This window comes from Myotis daubentonii, chromosome X, assembly GCF_963259705.1.
Source record: "Myotis daubentonii chromosome X, mMyoDau2.1, whole genome shotgun sequence".
NCBI lineage: Eukaryota > Metazoa > Chordata > Mammalia > Chiroptera > Vespertilionidae > Myotis > Myotis daubentonii.
The window spans coordinates 116,378,239-116,396,253 of NC_081861.1; the positions used below are offsets into that span (position 1 = coordinate 116,378,239).

Below are 18,015 nucleotides of genomic sequence, written 5' to 3' on the forward strand. Positions count from 1 at the left end.
CAGCTGTGTGATGATGGCCAGCTAAACAATACTGAATGCTGCAGAGGAGGGAGAAGATGCAGTGAAGCAATAAATAGAAATTTCCTTCAGGAAGTAACTATGGTAAAAAAAAAAAAGTGATTTACAGGTGTTTCTAGCCATCTGTTCACATGAGTCATTTTGAGAAATGAAACCTGAGAATTCTCTAGAAAGCAATTTTATAGTTGTTTTTTTTTTTTTTTTTAAATGAAGTTCAATCTACTTCAAACCCGAGCATCATTGAGATATGGAAGTCACTTTTAGGGGACAATATACTAAGCAATCAATTTCGCATTATCTTACATTTTAGCTTATTTTTTTAATTTCTCTGAAACTATATTGTTTCAATTTTAAGATAGCTTTTTCCTTATGGAAACGTTTTTACTAAGGGGACATTGGAAAAATTTGATATCAATCTTTTGTAAATAATTTTTAAAATAGAAGACAAAATTTCAGATTAATGTTTGCATACACATCCTACAATAAACATTATTTAAAATACTACCTTGGTAAAAGTTTTAAACTCATGAAGGTGTGTTTGAGCTCACTTCTTTGGTATAAAACAGACTAAAGACACCTGTAAATTATAGACGTACTTATTTATTAAATTGTGTGCTGAATTATAAAAAACTGTTTAATTGAATTTTATGTTTTGTGAGATGTCCACTTATTTAAATGACTACAGGGAAGGTAGAGCAGAAATAATGCTACCACTTTTAATAGTATTTTTGAAACAAAGCATTTGGCTGAAGGTAAGAAATGACATTAAGAATTCAACACATTCTCTTTTAAGTTTATTTTTATCAGAAGTGATTAAAAATAAGTTTATCTCAGATATCACTATCCTTGTTCAATATACCCCAAGGCTATTCAATTTCTACTGTATCTACTTTAACATTCATACAAACAGATTTAGCACTTAAGTGGAAAAGAAAGGCATACTCTATAATGAAACATTCTAACATCAAGGGAGTAGTTGTCCCTTTACATTAACATCAGAAATCTGCCTGTTATTATAGAAAACAGCATAGTTAAATTAAGAGTTACTTGAGACCTTTATCTCAACATGATTAGCTGGCAAATAGGTCTCTTGTTTGGATTCCTAGATAAATCTTCTGTAGTCTCTAGTTTCTCTTTTTAGCTCATTGAAGGCACTTATTACACAATACTTGAATAAACAAACTACTTTTAGGGTTCAAATTGTTTGTGTTTTGAATCTCATTTAAAATCTGATTCTCTTTTGACAGGGAGACCCATGTTTTCAAATAGTATTTGTCTTGATGGATAGTTAGGCCTACATTATTGTCTGTGTTATCAATGAGTTCTTATTTCTTTGTTGTTATTGTTACAATGATTGTGTCTTTATTTTTAAATTTATCTTTATTGTTGAAACTATTACAAATGTTCTCCTTTTCCCCCATTGACCTCTTCTAGCTCACCCCTCCCCCCCACCCTAAGCCTTCACTACACTATTGTCTGTCTCCATGGGTTATGCATATATGCATACTTATTTAAACAACAAGCTTTTCAACTAGAAATGTGAATTAAAGTAGCATAGTTCATAGTCTTCTCTTTTCCTTTATTTTGCATATCCAGTCTTCATTTAAACAGTTGCAAAAGTTATGTCACTATCTAATTTTTCTCTGTTAACAGTGTATAAATAAGGATCTTATTGAATTCATTTGATTTTGTGAATCAGAGTTGCAAAGATGCTATTTTTAAATATTAAGGAATTAAATTTTATAAACCCATGTTCAAATGAATTTCATAAATTAAAATTTTCTGTTTCAGGAAGAGTGCTTAACAAATAGAACATCTTACAGAATTGGAGTGGGGGTTAGGGAGGTAAATTCATGGGGCATGTCAAAATCAAGAAAGAAGTTGAGTAAAATGTGGGTACTTCATTATTTTTTCCATCATATTTTCAGGTGAGATAAGGAACTATTCAGGGGTAGAAATGGGAATAATATATTATATAGTGATCCTAGGGATTTTTTTTATCACCATAGCAACTACAGGGACTATGGTTTCATTTTTAGAGGGTCAGAAACTGTAAAGATCACTTATTTCTAGACAAACTGAAATAGTAAAAAACTATAAAAGACCTCATCTATGACTTTAAACTATGGAAACTGCTACAGAATTTTCTTTGGTGCATATACCATATTTCTGTGTACAATGCCTCAGGGAGAAGAGTATGTGTAGGCACTTTAAAAATGACTTTCTGGACTCCAGCCAATTTTGACAGCATTCTCTGAGAATGCACCAAGGAGCTATTATCTAGATATCCAGGGAGTATGACATCCCTGACCCAGTTTTTGTTTTTTGCTTATCTCATTTAAGAAAGTTTTCTTGCCTTTGCAACACACTGCCCAGCATTACTAAAACAGTTCATAACTCGATTCTGAGCAATTCTACCAGTTTCCAGAGAATTGGGAGCTCTGCAGAGATTCAAGTTAAAATCAGGAAGCTTTGCAAGCTCACATCATCAGAGAGAGAATATGTATTTGTGTATGTGTGTATACACACACCACCAAAGCCATAAATGGATTACTTTTATTCTGGTGGGGAAGAGACTCCTTTCTGTCTTTTGAATTTTACCCCCATATGAAATGACAGCCATTCATTTTTAGTGTTTGGACACTCAAAATACAAATGTGGCTGGTTGCCCCAGTGTGATTGTAAATAATGAGCCTGTCAGTAAGCAGGCTGCTAGGTATCAAGTGGAAAACTTGTCTGAATTCTGCATCTCTGCCCTTGGGCTGGCAGTCACACCATGATAGAGTCCACATCTTACATCATCAGGAGTTGGGCCAGTTCAAGTAGTGGTGAAATTATGCTGCCCAGGTGAGTGTAGATAATAGAAGCATTGAGAAGAAGTCATGTTGGCACATGCTCCTAGCACCTGAACTAATCAAACTAGTGGAATAGCCCTAAATATTTCACCCAAGCCTCCATGCTCAGAGCCATCAGAAGATGGTCATGAAATTTTGCCAGGTGAATAAAAAAAGAAAGGAAATATAAGAGGTGTGCTTGACTGCAATGACTTTTATTTATTTATTTTTATTATTTTTTTAAATATATTTTATTGATGTTTTACAGAGAGGAAGGGAGAGAGATAGTCAGAAACATCGATGAGAGAGAAACATCGATCAGCCGCCTCCTGCACATCTCCTACTGGGGATGTGCCTGAAACCCAGGTACATGCCCTTGACCGGAATCGAACCCAGGACCCTTCAGTCCACAGGCCGACGCTCTATCCACTGAGCCAAACTGGTTTCGGCATGCAATGACTTTTAGAACATTGCTAATACATACCAGATACATTCTATTTTTAATTTTGTTTTAGTTTTTTTTAAGTTAAAGTTTACATTCCATATTATTTTGTATTAGTTTCAGGTGTACAGCATAGTGGTCAGACAATCATGCACTTTACAAAGTATTCTCCCAATATTTCCAGGGAGAAATGGTATCCACCTGTCACCATACATAATTATAGCAATACTAGAGGTCTGATGCATGACATTTTTGCATGGTGGGAGGGGGATCCCTCAGCCCGGCCTGCAGCCTTTCACAATCTGGGACCCCTCGTTCCTAACCTCTGGCCTGCTCACTCCTAACCACACACCTGCTTGGTCCTTACCACACGCCTGCTCACTCCTTACCACTTGGCTCGCTGCTCCTTAGCACTGTCATGGAGGCGGGAGAGGCTCCCACCACCACCGCTGCACTTGCCAGCCATGGGCCCAGCTTCTGGCTGAGCACTGCTCTCACTGTGGGAACACACTGATCACCAGGGGGCAGCTCCTGCATTGAGTGTCTGCCCCTTGGTGGTCAGTACGTATCATAGTGACAAGTCGTTCTGGTTGTTTCGGTCATTCTTCCATAATGGTCACTGGGATTTCATATATATACTAGGGGCCCGGTGCACGAAATTCGTGCACTGGGTGGGAGGGGGAGTGTCCCTCAGCCCAGCCTGCCCCCTCTCACATACTGGGAGCCCTCAGGCGTTGACCCCCATCACCCTCCAATCGCAGGATCGGCCCCTTGCCCAGGCCTGACGTCTCTGACAGAGGTGTCAGGCCTGGGCAGGGGACCCTCATTTCCCCCCATCACTGGTTCTGCCCCCAGCCCAGGCCTGATGCCTCTGGCCCAGGCATTAGGCCTGGGCAGGGGACCCCCAGACCCCTCCAATTGCTGGCTCTGCCCCTTGCCCAGGCCTGATGCCTCAGCCAGAGGCGTAGACCACCATCACCCTCTGATCACCTGATCGGCCCCTTGCCCAGGCCTGACGCCTCCGCCAGAGGTGTCAGGCTTGGACAGGGGACCCCCATCTCCCCCTGATCACTGGCTCTGGCCCCCACCCAGGCCTGAGGCCTCTGGCCCAGGAATCATGCCTGGGCAGGGGACCCCCATCTCCCTCTGATCGTTTGCTCCACCCCCCGCCCAAGCCTGATGCCTCTGACCCAGGCTTCAGGCCTGGGCAAGGGGACCATCATATCCCCCAAATCCCCGGCTCAGCCCCCCGCCCAGGCCTGATGCCTCGGCCAGAGGAGTTGACCCTCATCACCCTCCGATCACCAATCACCGGATTGGCCCCTTGACCAGGCCTGAGGCCTCAGGCAGAGGTGTCAGGCCTCGGCAGGGGACCCCCAGCTCCCTGTGATTGCAGGCTCCACCCCTGCCCAGGCCTAACGCCTCTGGCTGAGGTGTCCGGCTCGGGCAGCGGGGACCCGCAGCTGCAGTGGCCCTGCGATAGTGGGCTCCGCTTTAGGCCCAGGCAAGGGACCCCTAGCTCCCGGGACTGCCAGCTTCAACCGTGCCCAGCTCCCATTGCTGGCTCCACCCCTACTTCCTGCTATCACTGGCCAGGGCGGCAAAGGCGCCTGATTCTCTGATCATGGCTGGGGGGCAGGGCAAAGGCGGCCCCAGGGGCCGCCTTTGCCCTGCCCCCCAGCTCTTAGCTCCCCCCGGGTTTCTGATCACTGTCAGTGGCAGGGGGCTTCTTCCTGCTTTCCCTTTCGCCTCCCTGCATTGTGCCTACATATGCAAATTAACCGCCATCTTGTTGGCAGTTAACTGCCAATCTTAGTTGGCAGTTAACTGCCAATCTTAGTTGGTAGTTAACTGCCAATCATAGTTGGCAATTAATTTGCATATAGCCCTGATTAGCCAATGAAAAGGGTATCGTCGTACGCCAATTACCATTTTTCTCTTTTATTAGTGTAGATAGATGACATACTAGTGTCCTGATGCACGGATTCATGCACATTGAAGGGAAATTTATTAGAAGAAATATTTTAATATCACTATTTGCTCTTTATCTATAATAGAAATGTCAATCAAATTCACGGTAGACAATATGGATAGAAACACACACGTGTGATTGGTGCCAGTGAGAGCTTTATATGTATCACACATGTGCAAGTCAACTTAGCCAGCTATATATATATATATATATATATATATATATATATATATATATGCTTAATTAGACCTGCTTTCTGATTTAACTAAACTTTTTCCAGCCCAGTGAAGCACCCCAACTTCTCTCTTCTCTTTCAGGTAATTGTCAGCAACATAGCAGTAAATATCAGCACAAAGCAAATTATTATTGTAGACCATGCAGGGAGAACAAAGGGTAAAATATTTAACTGTAGCAGTATTTGACTATATTCTGTGCAGTAAGAAAACATGAAGTCATTTTCAAGTTCCACCATGTCTTACTTCTTTTCAGTTAGGTCAAGTTTCTAAAATTTCTAAATCTCCGTTGTCTTGCTAATGAAAAGAAAATAGGATTCTACCAAGTCTCCTATCTACCTACTCCAGGACTTCTGTGAGGATCAAATGAGATAAGGCACGGGAAATGATTTGAACATTTTGTTGAACTGTAAAATGTTTGCACCTGGTTATAAAGCAAGTCATGTTCCTGGGCTGAAGAAACTCCAAGGAGGCAAATCACTAGGAGAGGAAGCTGGGTGTTGCTATGTGACATCATTACCCAGTGGCCACAGCAACCATTTTCGTTTTGGGCTGGGCTGTGGGCCACATTTTGCACCACGTGTTCTTGGCAGCGTTGTCTGCGATTTGGTGGGGTGTTGTTCCAGGGTGGTGGTGGAGCCTGTGTCCCACTTGGGGGAAGCCGAGTGTCAGTTTCTTGGATCCAGGTCTGTGGTGCCGTTTATTTTTAAATGGCCAGTGCATGTCATGGCAGCTCTTGTGTTGAGCGTCTGGCCCTGGTGGTCAGTGCATGTCATAGCTACTGGTTTGACAGACACTTAGCCTTTTATATATATAGATATTCCCTATGCTGTACTTTACATCCCATGACTATTCTGTAACTACCAATCTGTACTTCCCAATCCCTTCACTTTTTTCACCCAGTCCCCAAACCCCACTCTCCTCTGCAAGCCATCAACTATTCTCTGTATCTATGCATCAGTTTATGTTTTGTTTGTTCCTTTATATTTTTTTTACATTCCACAATTTATCTTTTAAAAAAGTTTCTGTTATAGTATCATTTTTGTTTTTATTATTAAGCCTTCCTTCAATAAAGAAGTGTCTTATGTCAAATAAAGCACACCACAAGGTAGTACTACGCTATTTACAGTTTTGTAGTGAAATAAAGTGACAGTGGAAGACAGTCTGCTCTCACCAGATTTATATTTTCACACTTTCAAAATGTTGAAATTGCTCTTAATAAGATCACCAAAGACCTCCAAAATGCCAAAGTTGACTTTTCCCTCCTGTTTCAGCTATTTTTGACTTGTTGACAACTCCCTCCTTACTGCCTGTTCTTTCTTCCCTTGGTTTTGAATTACTTTACTCTTCTGGTTCTCTTTCTTCATCTGATGAGAATTACTCCTTGGGCATATTTATTGATTTCCACTGCCTTTGCTTTTCACAGAGGTTCATCCTTAGGCAACTTTTTTTCTCACTCTAAAAACCTTTTTTGAGCAATTTGACCAACTCTTGTGCAATTAAACAACATCTATATTACAATGACTCACAATTCTGTATGTAACACTGATAGAAGACAGTTTTAACCTCCATTCCTCCAGGTTAGTACTCTCACAGGATATTTCTGTGTTGGCATGTCCTCTGTTCTCTCCTATGATAATATTGACCTGTCAGATAAGTCCTCCTACTCCAGAGTTAAACTGTGTTGCTTAACATAAAATAATGAAGTCTTCCAATTACAAGATGTACATGGACTTGAAGAGAACACCATAGAATTTTATAAACAGCACCTCTCTGCCTGAAATTAACTCATATAACCCATAACCATTACATCTTACTCTTTTTCTAGTTAATTTGCAAGACTTAGAAAACCAGGTACTTTTTTTTTTTAACTTCCTACTGTAAGCATTGACTTTTATTCCTTACAACCTACATCATCTATATTCTCCACTGTTTCTACAGCTTAGTTATTCCTCAAGACATGTCTTCATGCATCACAGTCAGCAGTCTTAGAACGAGGCAGGAAAACTCCCAAGATCTACCCATAACCTTTCTACTGTTGCCCAATCTGACTTATGGGGTTTGCTTCAGAGCCTTCTTTCTGGAAAATTGCAGGCTCCTATTTAGCTTTGACTCCATCTCATACATGGAGACAATTTTGTCTGAACGTAGGCAAAAATACTTCTTTTATTGACATTTGTTAAGTTTTTATATCTATATTTATTTATCCTGGAAGGAAACAGGAGATCACCGGTTTAGAGAACATATCATTAATTATTTAGGAGTGTATTTGTGCCAGTTCCCATGCCCAAAATCCCCATAAGAAAATGCAGTGAGAGCTAGAGTTTTATCATGCATGGGTCATAATACAGAAGAGAAACTGTCAAACTGTGAATATCAGAGCCAATGTAAGGAAGCTGGGGAGGGAGGGAGGGAGGGGAGAGAGAGAGAGAGAGAGAGAGAGAGAGAGAGAGAGAGAGAGAGAGAGAGAAAGAAGGGGGAAAATGAAAGAAAGAAAAGGAGGGGGAAGGGGGGGAGGAAGAAAGAATACACCAATCTTTACACTAGCAAATCATCTCCAGGGAGAGGAGAAGGTGGAGGCCTATTGTTCTTGGAATATAAGCTACAAGGTAAACAAAGAGCTCCATAGCAGTAAGTTCATAAGCCTCTCTGGAGTAATAGTCTGAACTCCAGGATATGTTTGCTATTTAGTTATCCTTTAACCCAGTTTCCAATATTCTTTGCACAGAAAGCCTAGACCAGTGGTTCTCAACCTTCCGGCCCTTTAAATACAGTTCCTCATGTTGTGACCCCAACCATAAAATTATTTTCATTGCTACTTCATAACTGTAATTTTGCTACTGTTATGAATTGTAATGTAAATATCTGCTATGCAGGATGGTCTTAGGCGACCCCTGTGAAAGGGTCATTTGACCGCCAAAGGGGTCGCGACCCACAGGTTGAAAACCGCAGGCCTAAACCATGCAGAAATGTGACACTGGTAGAAAATTTTCATTTATCATCTGAAAATTTGACACCAGTTGCCTATTGGACATGTCTAGTCTGATGCCCCCAAAGCTTCTCAATGTGATTATGTCCAAAACTGAACCCCTCAGTTACACACATACAACACAAGCATGTGCGCACACATGGAACCAATTCATCCACCTGAAATCCTTTTACTCAGTGACACCAGAGTTCATCTGGATCTCCAGGCCAGAAACCTGGGAGTTATTCAAGTCTTCCTTCTTTTTCACCCAACACGTAGTCATTGAGTTCTGCAGAGTTCTTCCTTTTAAACCCCTTTCTCAATTCAATGTAATAATGAATACCAACTAGATATTATATTAGTGAATTTTTGTTACGTTTGTAGGTGTGATGATGGTGTTATGTGTACTTTTTTTAAAAAAGGAGTTGATATATATTGAAAACACATGCTGAAGTATTTAAGAATACAATATTATGTCAGCTTGTTTAAAAATAGCCCAGTTGAGGAGGTGAATGTGTAGCAATATAATGAAACATGGTTGTTGATGGCTTAATCATACTTAGCACTGGACAGTAGGTTTATGGGGACTATTTGTAATATTTTCCTGAATTTTATATATTTGAAAATTTCTATAATTTTTATAAGTCATAGTTTCCCACTGGCTACTGAATTACGTTTAGAATTTTCAAAATGCATCATTAAACATCACCAGCCTCTGTTTCTTGACTCATCTTTCCCTCATTCTCTAAATTTCTAAACATTCAGTCAAATATGCCTGCTCATGTTCCTGTTTTTTTTTTGTGTGTGTGTGTGTGTGTGTAACCTACTAACTATAATGTTATATCCACTTCAATTAATGTACTATGTCAACCTAAAATTGCATTTTCTTCATGAACTCTTTCCTGAGCTTGGGACCAAATATGATATATTATTTATTCCTTCTCTGAACTTCCAGAAAGATTCAGTACCACTTAAATCACTCATCATATCCTTTCTTATAAACTAGCTGGGGCTTCTACACTTTTATTTTTCCACCAATTCTCTAAATCACACCTTCACTTAATAAAATAAACTTTATTTATTTATTTATTTATTTTTAAAATCTATTTTATTGAATTTTTACAGAGAGGAAGGGAGAGGAATAGAGAGTTAGAAACATTGATCAGCTGCCTCCTGCACACCCCCTACTGGGGATGTGCCTGCAACCAAGGTACATGCCCTTGACTGGAATTGAACCTGGGACCCTTCAGTCTGCAGGCCGACACTCTATCCACTGAGCCAAACCGGTCAGGGCAATAAAATAGAATTTAAAAACAACAAACAAATCTTCTCAAAAACAAACATAAAACTGTGCTTCACCTACCTTTGCTTTCTCTATATTGACCCTTTTACATGGAAGAACTCAATAAATGTTTGCTCAATTGACTTGTCTATAAAACTTTAGATGCGGAAAATAAATAAATTCAAACTAGCAACTGTAGCCAAATATGTAATTTTTAGATTTTTTTAAAAGCAATATTTAAATTTTTATTATATAATGAATTTTTGTCTTGTGATGTTTTCCCCTTAAATATAACCTAGATAGAAATTATGCTTTTAAATTATGGATTACATTTGGGTTCCTTCCGTTATTCAACAAAAATGTATTGGTACCTAACGTGTGCCAGGCACAGGTTTAAGCTCTGGAAACCCAATAGAAAGCAAGACAGATAACATATCTGGACTCAGGGTCTAGCCTAGTGATGTAGAAAGACTAGTAGATATATAATTTAATGTCAGTTATATGTGCCATGAAGAAAAATACTAGTAAAGAATACAGGGAGTGTGGAGTAATTGGGGCTACTGTTTATAGTGGTAGAAAAGGCTCCTTTGAGGTGAGAAGGAAGTGAAGGAACCAGCCATATAGATCTCTTGTAGAAAAGACTATTTTTGGCAGAGGGAACAGCAAGTGCTTTTCTTGAAGCAAGAGTATACTTGGCATACTCCAGAAGTGTAAAGAGACTAATGAGGCTGAAATATTATGAACTTGGAAAAGATGAAGGAAATATAATATTAGAATTATGGGCAGCATACAACTAAGTCATACAGAGTTCTTTTTTTGGTCATGGCAAAGATTATGGGTTTGATGAGGAGCCATTGGAGGGTTTTGAATGGAGGAGTAATATGATCTGATTTATGTTTTAAAAAGAATCTCTTTGGTTGTTGTGTGGAGAATTAACTGGGAAATGGGCACAACGGAAAGCAGAAGGATCATTTAATTAGCTGTTGTAATAATCCAGGTGAGCGATAATAATAGTTTATATCAGAGCTATAACAAGGAGGTAACAAGTAGTGCACCAGCCCTAGCTGGTTTTGCTCAGTGTTTAGAGCATTGGCCTGAGAACTGAAGGATCTTGGTTCAATTCTCAGTCAGGCACATGTCCGTGTTGCGGGCTTGATCCTCAGTGTGGGGTGTGCAGGAGGCAGCTGGTCAGTGATTCTCTCTCATCATTGATATTTCTTTTTTTTTCAATATTAAAAAAAATTAATAAATATTTCATCAAATACTTTTTAAATTAAACTCACCTAGAATCCCAATCACCCAGAAGTAATCAATATTAATATTTTTCTTTCTTTTATTGTTTAAAGTATTACATATGTCTCCTTTTTCCCCGATTGAAACCCCCACCACTCCCGTCCCCCCGGACAAGCCCCTCACCGGCCCAGTGTCCATGTCATCATTGATATTTCTATCTCTCTCTCCCTCTCTGATATCAATAAAAATATATTTTAAAAAAAGAAGTGCACCAATTCTGGACATGTTCTGGAAATAGAGGCAACAGGATTTTCCAACAATTTGAATACTGGAGCTTATAAAAGAAAGTTCAAGGATGATTCCAAGGTTGTCAACCTGAAAAACTGTCAACAAAAAATATGTCATTTATGGAAATGAAGCAAACAATGGGAAGCGAAGATAACGGGATAGAGATAGAGTGCAGAATTTGGTTAGGCCATGTTAAGTTTGAGATGCTCATACTACATCCAAGTTGGATTTGTGAGTCTAGAGTTCATAGTTGAAGATGGGGCTGGATATATAACTTTTGGAGTCATTGTCATATCAAGGGGATTTACAGTCATGGGAACAAATAGAGGAGTGTGAATAGAGAAGGAAAGAAGTATCAAACTCAACTAGAGCACTCCAATATTAAGAGAATAATAAGAGGAGGAAGATTCAGCAAAGGAGGTTGAGAGGCTTGAGACAAGAGGGTGGAAGTAAAACCTGAAGAGTGCAGGTTATAGAAATCAAATGAAGACAGGGTTTTGACATGGAGGGAGGGATCAGCTGTATCAATAGGACTATGCATTACCCACTGAATTTGGGTATGTTGAAACCACTGGGCTTCAGGGCTGATGACTTTGAAAAGTCAATAATTAAGAATTGCAAAACCATTTGTTACTTCTGGGTCTTTAGAGTTTTCCTTTTTCTCTTTCCCAAGGTAGCCAATTCATGTCTAATTTCTTTTAAATTTTCAATATTACAGAACATAAAAGACAACTTGCAACAAATCTCAGGTCGGATTGGCATCATTGACAAGAAGAAGACAGCAGCATTGCAGAGTGCCACACCCGCAGAAAGGGCAGAGCTCCAGGAAGCTCTCTCATGGCTGGATTTCCAATGGGAAAGAATTAACAAAATGTACAAGGACCGCCAAGGGTAGGTGACACTTTTATTTTACTAAGTGATTACACCTGTTTTCAGGGAACTCTAAAGTTCATTTCAATGCTCTCTATGGGGGAAAAAAGAAGTGGGGAGGAAGGGAGAAGCATCATTATCACTGGAAAAATGTAGGTGAAGTGAGAACAAGTAATGATGATTAGTTCATACTAATGGGCTGAATTCCAGAAACTATTTCATGCCGAAGTTAGCATTATTTCGGAGCACTGTATTATCTGCTAAAATTCTGGTATTGTCAGAACAAGTTTGGTCATTTAATTGAGTTGGTGTAAATAACTGTATAATATAAAGTATATATCTTTGGTCAAATTTGTACCCTACATATTTATTGTATTTGATACTTAGATTAATATGTTTGAAATATAAGCTATCAACAAAAAGTTGATTTTCATTTATTGTTTCTGTTTTGAAGGCATTATTTTATGTTTTGAAGTCCCCTCACCTATGTTTTTGCTGCCAGGAATTTGTGAGATTGATTTAAAATAACTTCTTAGTGCTTACCTTAATTAAAATACCTAGCTTTGACCAATAACTTCAAATTCACAACTATTCTTTAACCTCACATAACAAGAAGTTAGAGTGTTGTTTTTCCCTTTCAGTGTTAGGTTAAAAGTAATGAAGTTTTAATGGCTTTAAAACAGTTTGTTTGAAATTTGTGGTGTCAAGACAGTCTTCCATAATATTCTAAAATAAAATAAAATAATTTTCTAAAGTTCTAGGGTACCTCCTCAATATCTCACATCTACCAGCTTTTAACCACCCATACTTCTATTTTATTTATTTATTTATTTATTTATTTATTTATTTATTTATTTATTAGTGGTGCACAAAATCCATGTACTTTTGGGCGGGGGGGTGTCCCTTAGCCCAGCTTGCACCCTCTCCAATCTGGGACCCCTTGGGGTGTTCTTGTCTCTATTGTCAGATAGTGTTTTCTCTCAGCCACCCAGGCCACCAATATCATATCCTAAGAACCTTGGAGGGTTCTCGGGTAGCCATTGTTTACTGTGCTTCTATAGGCCCCTACCACTTTGCACTAAAGCAGTGATGAAACATTTTGCAGGTTCTCCCCTACTTTATTTATGTCCTCTTTGGCCAGTGAACTAGGTATTCCCTTCTCACAGGGCCATATGGATGTCTCCTTTTAGTTCACCTTCAACCATAGGCTTTAAAAGAGGGAGAAACACTAACCCCATTCCACAGAGAGGGTAAACAGAAATATCACCCCAAATAGGGGGCTTTTCGTATGTCCAGCAAAGAATAGAATGTTTCTATCTCATTGGAATCACTTTTTTCATATCCAGAGACTAGAAGATTATCTTAAGTTTACTCTAATTGCCCTTCTCTAGGAATTAGTCAGGAACCTTTAAAGTTCTTATGCTTTTTGGTCTTTTCTCAGGTAAATTTGTTGTAGTCATTGCTTGTAAGCACAGGCTGTAGAATCCAAATTGTTTTGGAATCCTGGCTTTCTGCTGACTATCTATGTGCCCTACAATAAGCTCCTTGACTTTTATGCTTCACAATTTCCTTATCTATAAAATGGGAAAAGGTATTTTCTAAGCCATGTTTGTTATAAGGACTAAATGACACAATGCATGTAGAGTGCTTGGCAGATTTCTTATACATGATAATGCCTCAATTAATCTTGGCAATTTTGATGATGAAAATGATGGTCTTATGGCTCTGATCATCTTCATATCTGTTAATTTATTCTGATATTCTTTCACATTTTCCTGAGAACCACAGCAAGATTGATTACATTCAGTCCCTGCTTTGAAGAACCTCCCATCCTGGAGAGAAAATGGGCAGTTAGTAAAATACAGGTTGATAGATTCCAGCTATGTTAGATGGCAAGAAAAATATTCCTGAGGAGTGGAATAGGAACATCTAATTCAGAGTCAGGAATAAAGCACGGTCTATGAACCACTCAAGATGCTGATTTACAACTAATAGGATGTGACTATGGTTAACTTAGGTAGATTTATATATAACTTATTAGAGGGATATCAGGTAGCTCATGGAATCAGTTGAAAGGCCTGAAAGCCAGGTTTAAAAATGAGTAGCAAAGGGGGATTAAGGACACATATGTAATACCTTAACCAATAAAGGAATTTAAAAAAAAAGACTGGGCTAGGCATTCAGAAACACAAACCACCAAATTAATCTTAATTGTGAACTGCTGCCATGGCCATGATACCCTGGTGCACCCAGAGGTACCATTGCCCCTGAATATTGTTTGCTGCTATCACTGCAAAAAAGTCTCTAAATTATTTCTTTTCGTGTAACCAACTTCAGAATTAAGGTTTCTGACAAAATCATTACTAAGGCAAGGGATAGATTTAAAAAAATTTTTAATGTTGACATAATTGCAGGTGTCCCCCTTTCCCCCACCCTTTGCCCACTTCCACCAGCCCCTGCCTCCCCCTCCCTTGGCCTTTACCAAATTATTGTTTGTGTCCATGAGGTATGCATGTATGTTCCTTAGCTAATCCCTTTGCCTTCTTCATCTAGTCACCCCACCAGTCTTTGTAGGCCATGTAGTCTTTGTTGGAACTACTCTGCTGTTGTAGGGTGAAAGAAACCTTAGATAATATATAATGAATGGTCATTGTTTATTCTAATAAAACTTTATTTACAAAGACAGATGGTGGGCCAGATTTTACAGTTGGACATAAATTACAGACTCCTCTTATCAGGCAAGTGTAGGTCATATAATTTTAGCTTCTAACTGCCAGCGGTCAGTGAAAATAAATAGCTGGTTTTGGGCCCCATTGTCATGGTAGTCAGAGACTTGTCTCCCACCAAGGCCCATAGGATGGTAGATTCTTGAATCCTTAGAAAGATTAGAAACTAGACATTTATAAATAGACAAATGTTTCCTATTGCTTTATGTTGGGTTCTCAACAAAAATCTACTGATTTTTTTTTTATTGTTGAGAGTATTACAAATGTCCCTCCTTATTTTTCCCCATTGCCCCCCTCCACCCAGCTCCCACCCCAGCCCAGGCATTCACTACATTATTGTCTGTGTCCATGAGCAATGCTTATTATGCATATAAATTCTTTGATGAATCCCCCCCCCCCACGCAATCTCCCTTCTCTTGAGATTCATCACTTTGTTCCATGCTTTCATGCCTCTGGATCTATTTTGTTTGTCAGTTTTTGTTCATTAGATTCTATATATAAGTGAGATCATGTGGTACTTATCTTCTCTGTGGGGCTTACTTTGCTTAGCATAATAATTTCCAGGTCCCCCCATGCTCTCTTTTTTATAGCTGCATAGTATTGCATTGTGTATGGTGTAAGGTGGTGATCTAGTTTCATTTTTTTGCATGTATTTGCCCAGATTTCACAACACCATTTATTGAGAGACTGTCTTAACTCCATTGTATGTTCTTTCCTCCTTTGTCAAATATTAATAGACCATAAAAATGTGGGTTGATTTCTGGGGCCTCTGTTCTGCTCCATTTATCTATATGCCTGTTCTTATGTGAGTACGGGGCTGTTTTGATTACAGCGGCTTTGCAGTATACTTTGATATCTGGTATAGTGATTCTTCCAACTTTGTTCTTATTTATCAAGATTTCTGTGGCAATTCAGGGTCTTCTTTGGTTCCATAAAAATTTGTGGAATATTTGTTCTAGATCTGTGAGATATGCTGTTGGTACTTTAATAGGAATTGCATTGAATCTATAGATTACTTTAGGTACTATGGACATTTTTAAGAAGTTAATTCTTCCAATCCATAAAAATGGCATAGGCTTCCACTTATTTGTATCTTCCTCTATTTCTTTTTCCAATGACCTATAGTTTTCCCAGTACAGGTCTTTTACTTCCTTGGTTAAGTTTATTCCAAGATATTTTTGTTGCTTCTGTTGTTGCAATGGTAAATGGGATTGTAGTTTTTGGTTTGGGGTGTTTTTTGTTTTTTAGTTTCTTTTTCTGATAGTTCATTATTGTTATATAAAAATTGCATTAATTTCTATATGTTGATTTTGTATTCTACTACATTGCCAAATGCATTTATGAAGTCTAGATGATTTTTGGTTGAGCCTTTAGTTTTTCTATGTACAATAGCATGTCATCTGCAAATGATGACAATTATTCCTTTCCGATTTGGACAATCATGCAATAAAACCTTGGTACAGGATGTGTCATTCTGTTTTGCCAGTGGTTCTCAGGAAACTTTAAAAGACTACCATTGCTTGGGTCCCAAAGCAAGCCATTCTTTCTTTAATAGTCTGAGGGTGGCAGTGGTTTCTAATCATTGGGGAAGTTTGAGAACCACTAGATAATGTGATACAAATAGTCTTAAAAGATCTACATGCAGTTCAGCCAACCATGCCCTGTATTTTTTTAAGCAATCACCTTTCACAGTCTAAAGAAATCTGGCCTCTGGTCCTAGATTATCTGGATATTTGCCTCAATTCATCACTCCACTTAGCTAGAACAGCATGATAACTATCTACACTAATAAAAGAGAAAAATGGTAATTGGTGTACGACGATACCCTTTTCATTGGCTAATCAGGGCTATATGCAAATTAACTGCCAACTATGATTGGCAGTTAACTGCCAACTAAGATTGGCAGTTAACTGCCAACAAGATGGCGGTTAATTTGCATATGTAGGCACAATGCAGGGAGGCGAAAGGGAAAGCAGGAAGAAGCCCCCTGCCACTGACAGTGATCAGAAACCCAGGGGGGAGCTAAGAGCTGGGGGGCAGGGCAAAGGCGGCCCTGGGTCCGCCTTTGCCCTGCCCCCCAGCCATGATCGGAGAATCAGGCACCTTTTCCGCCCTGGCCAGTGATAGCAGGAAGTAGGAGTGGAGCCAGTGATGGGAGCTGGGCACGGTCGAAGCTGGCAGTCCCGGGAGCTAGGGGTCCCTTGCCTAGGCCGAAAGCGGAGCCCACGATCGCGGGGCCGCTGCAGCTGCGGATCCCCGCTGCCCGAGCCGGACGCCTAGGCCAGAGGCATCCTGCAGGGGCAGGGGCGGAGCTCGCCGATCGCGGCACCCCCCGCTGCCACTGCGGGTCCCCGCTGCCCGGGCCAGACACCTAGGCCAGAGGCGTTAGGCCTGTGCAGGGGCGGAGCCTGCAACCGCGGGGAGCTGGGGGTCCCCTGCCCAGGCCTGACACCTCTGCCGGAGGCCTTAGGCCTGGTCAAGGGGCCGATCCGGTGATTGGTGATCAGAGGGTGATGAGGGTCAACTCCTCTGGCCGGGGCATCAGGCCTGGGCGGGGGGCTGAGCCGGGGATTTGGGGGGATATGATGTCCCCTTGCCCAGGCCTGAAGCCTGGGTCAGAGGCGTCAGGCTTGGGCGGGGGTTGGAGCAAGCGATCAGAGGGAGATGGGGGTCCCCTGCCCAGGCATGATTCCTGGGCCAGAGGCCTCAGGCCTGGGCGGGGGCCAGAGCCAGTGATCGGGGGGAGATGTGGGTCCCCTGTCCAAGCCTGACACCTCTGGCAGAGGCATCAGGCCTGGGCAAGGGGCCGATCAGGCGATCAGAGGGTGATGGGGGTCTACGCCTCTGGCCGAGGCATCAGGCCTGGGCAAGGGGCAGAGCCAGCAATTGGAGGGGTCTGGGGGTCCCCTGCCCAGGCCTGATGCCTGGGCCAGAGGCATCAGGCCTGGGTGGGGGCAGAACCAGTGATGGGGGGAAATGAAGGTCCACTGCCCAGGCCTGACACCTCTGTCAGAGGCGTCAGGCCTGGGCAAGGGGCCGATCCTGCGATTGGAGGGTGATGGGGGTCAACGCCTGAGGGCTCCCAGTATGTGAGAGGGGGCAGGCTGGGCTGAGGGACACCCCCCCACACACACCCAGTGCACGAATTT

General features: G+C 40.8%; 1 protein-coding gene across 5 annotated transcripts in view; it reads left to right on the forward strand.

Moving 5' to 3' along the window:
- The window catches only part of DMD (dystrophin), a 2,282,236-nt gene that overhangs the window by 955,708 nt on the left and 1,308,513 nt on the right, over positions 1 to 18,015 (forward strand). For all 5 annotated transcript variants that reach the window (XM_059679269.1, XM_059679268.1, XM_059679270.1 and 2 more), the window contains one exon: positions 11,989 to 12,161. In XM_059679269.1, coding sequence (XP_059535252.1) covers positions 11,989 to 12,161 — 173 coding nt within the window. The remainder of the gene's footprint in view (positions 1 to 11,988; positions 12,162 to 18,015) is intronic.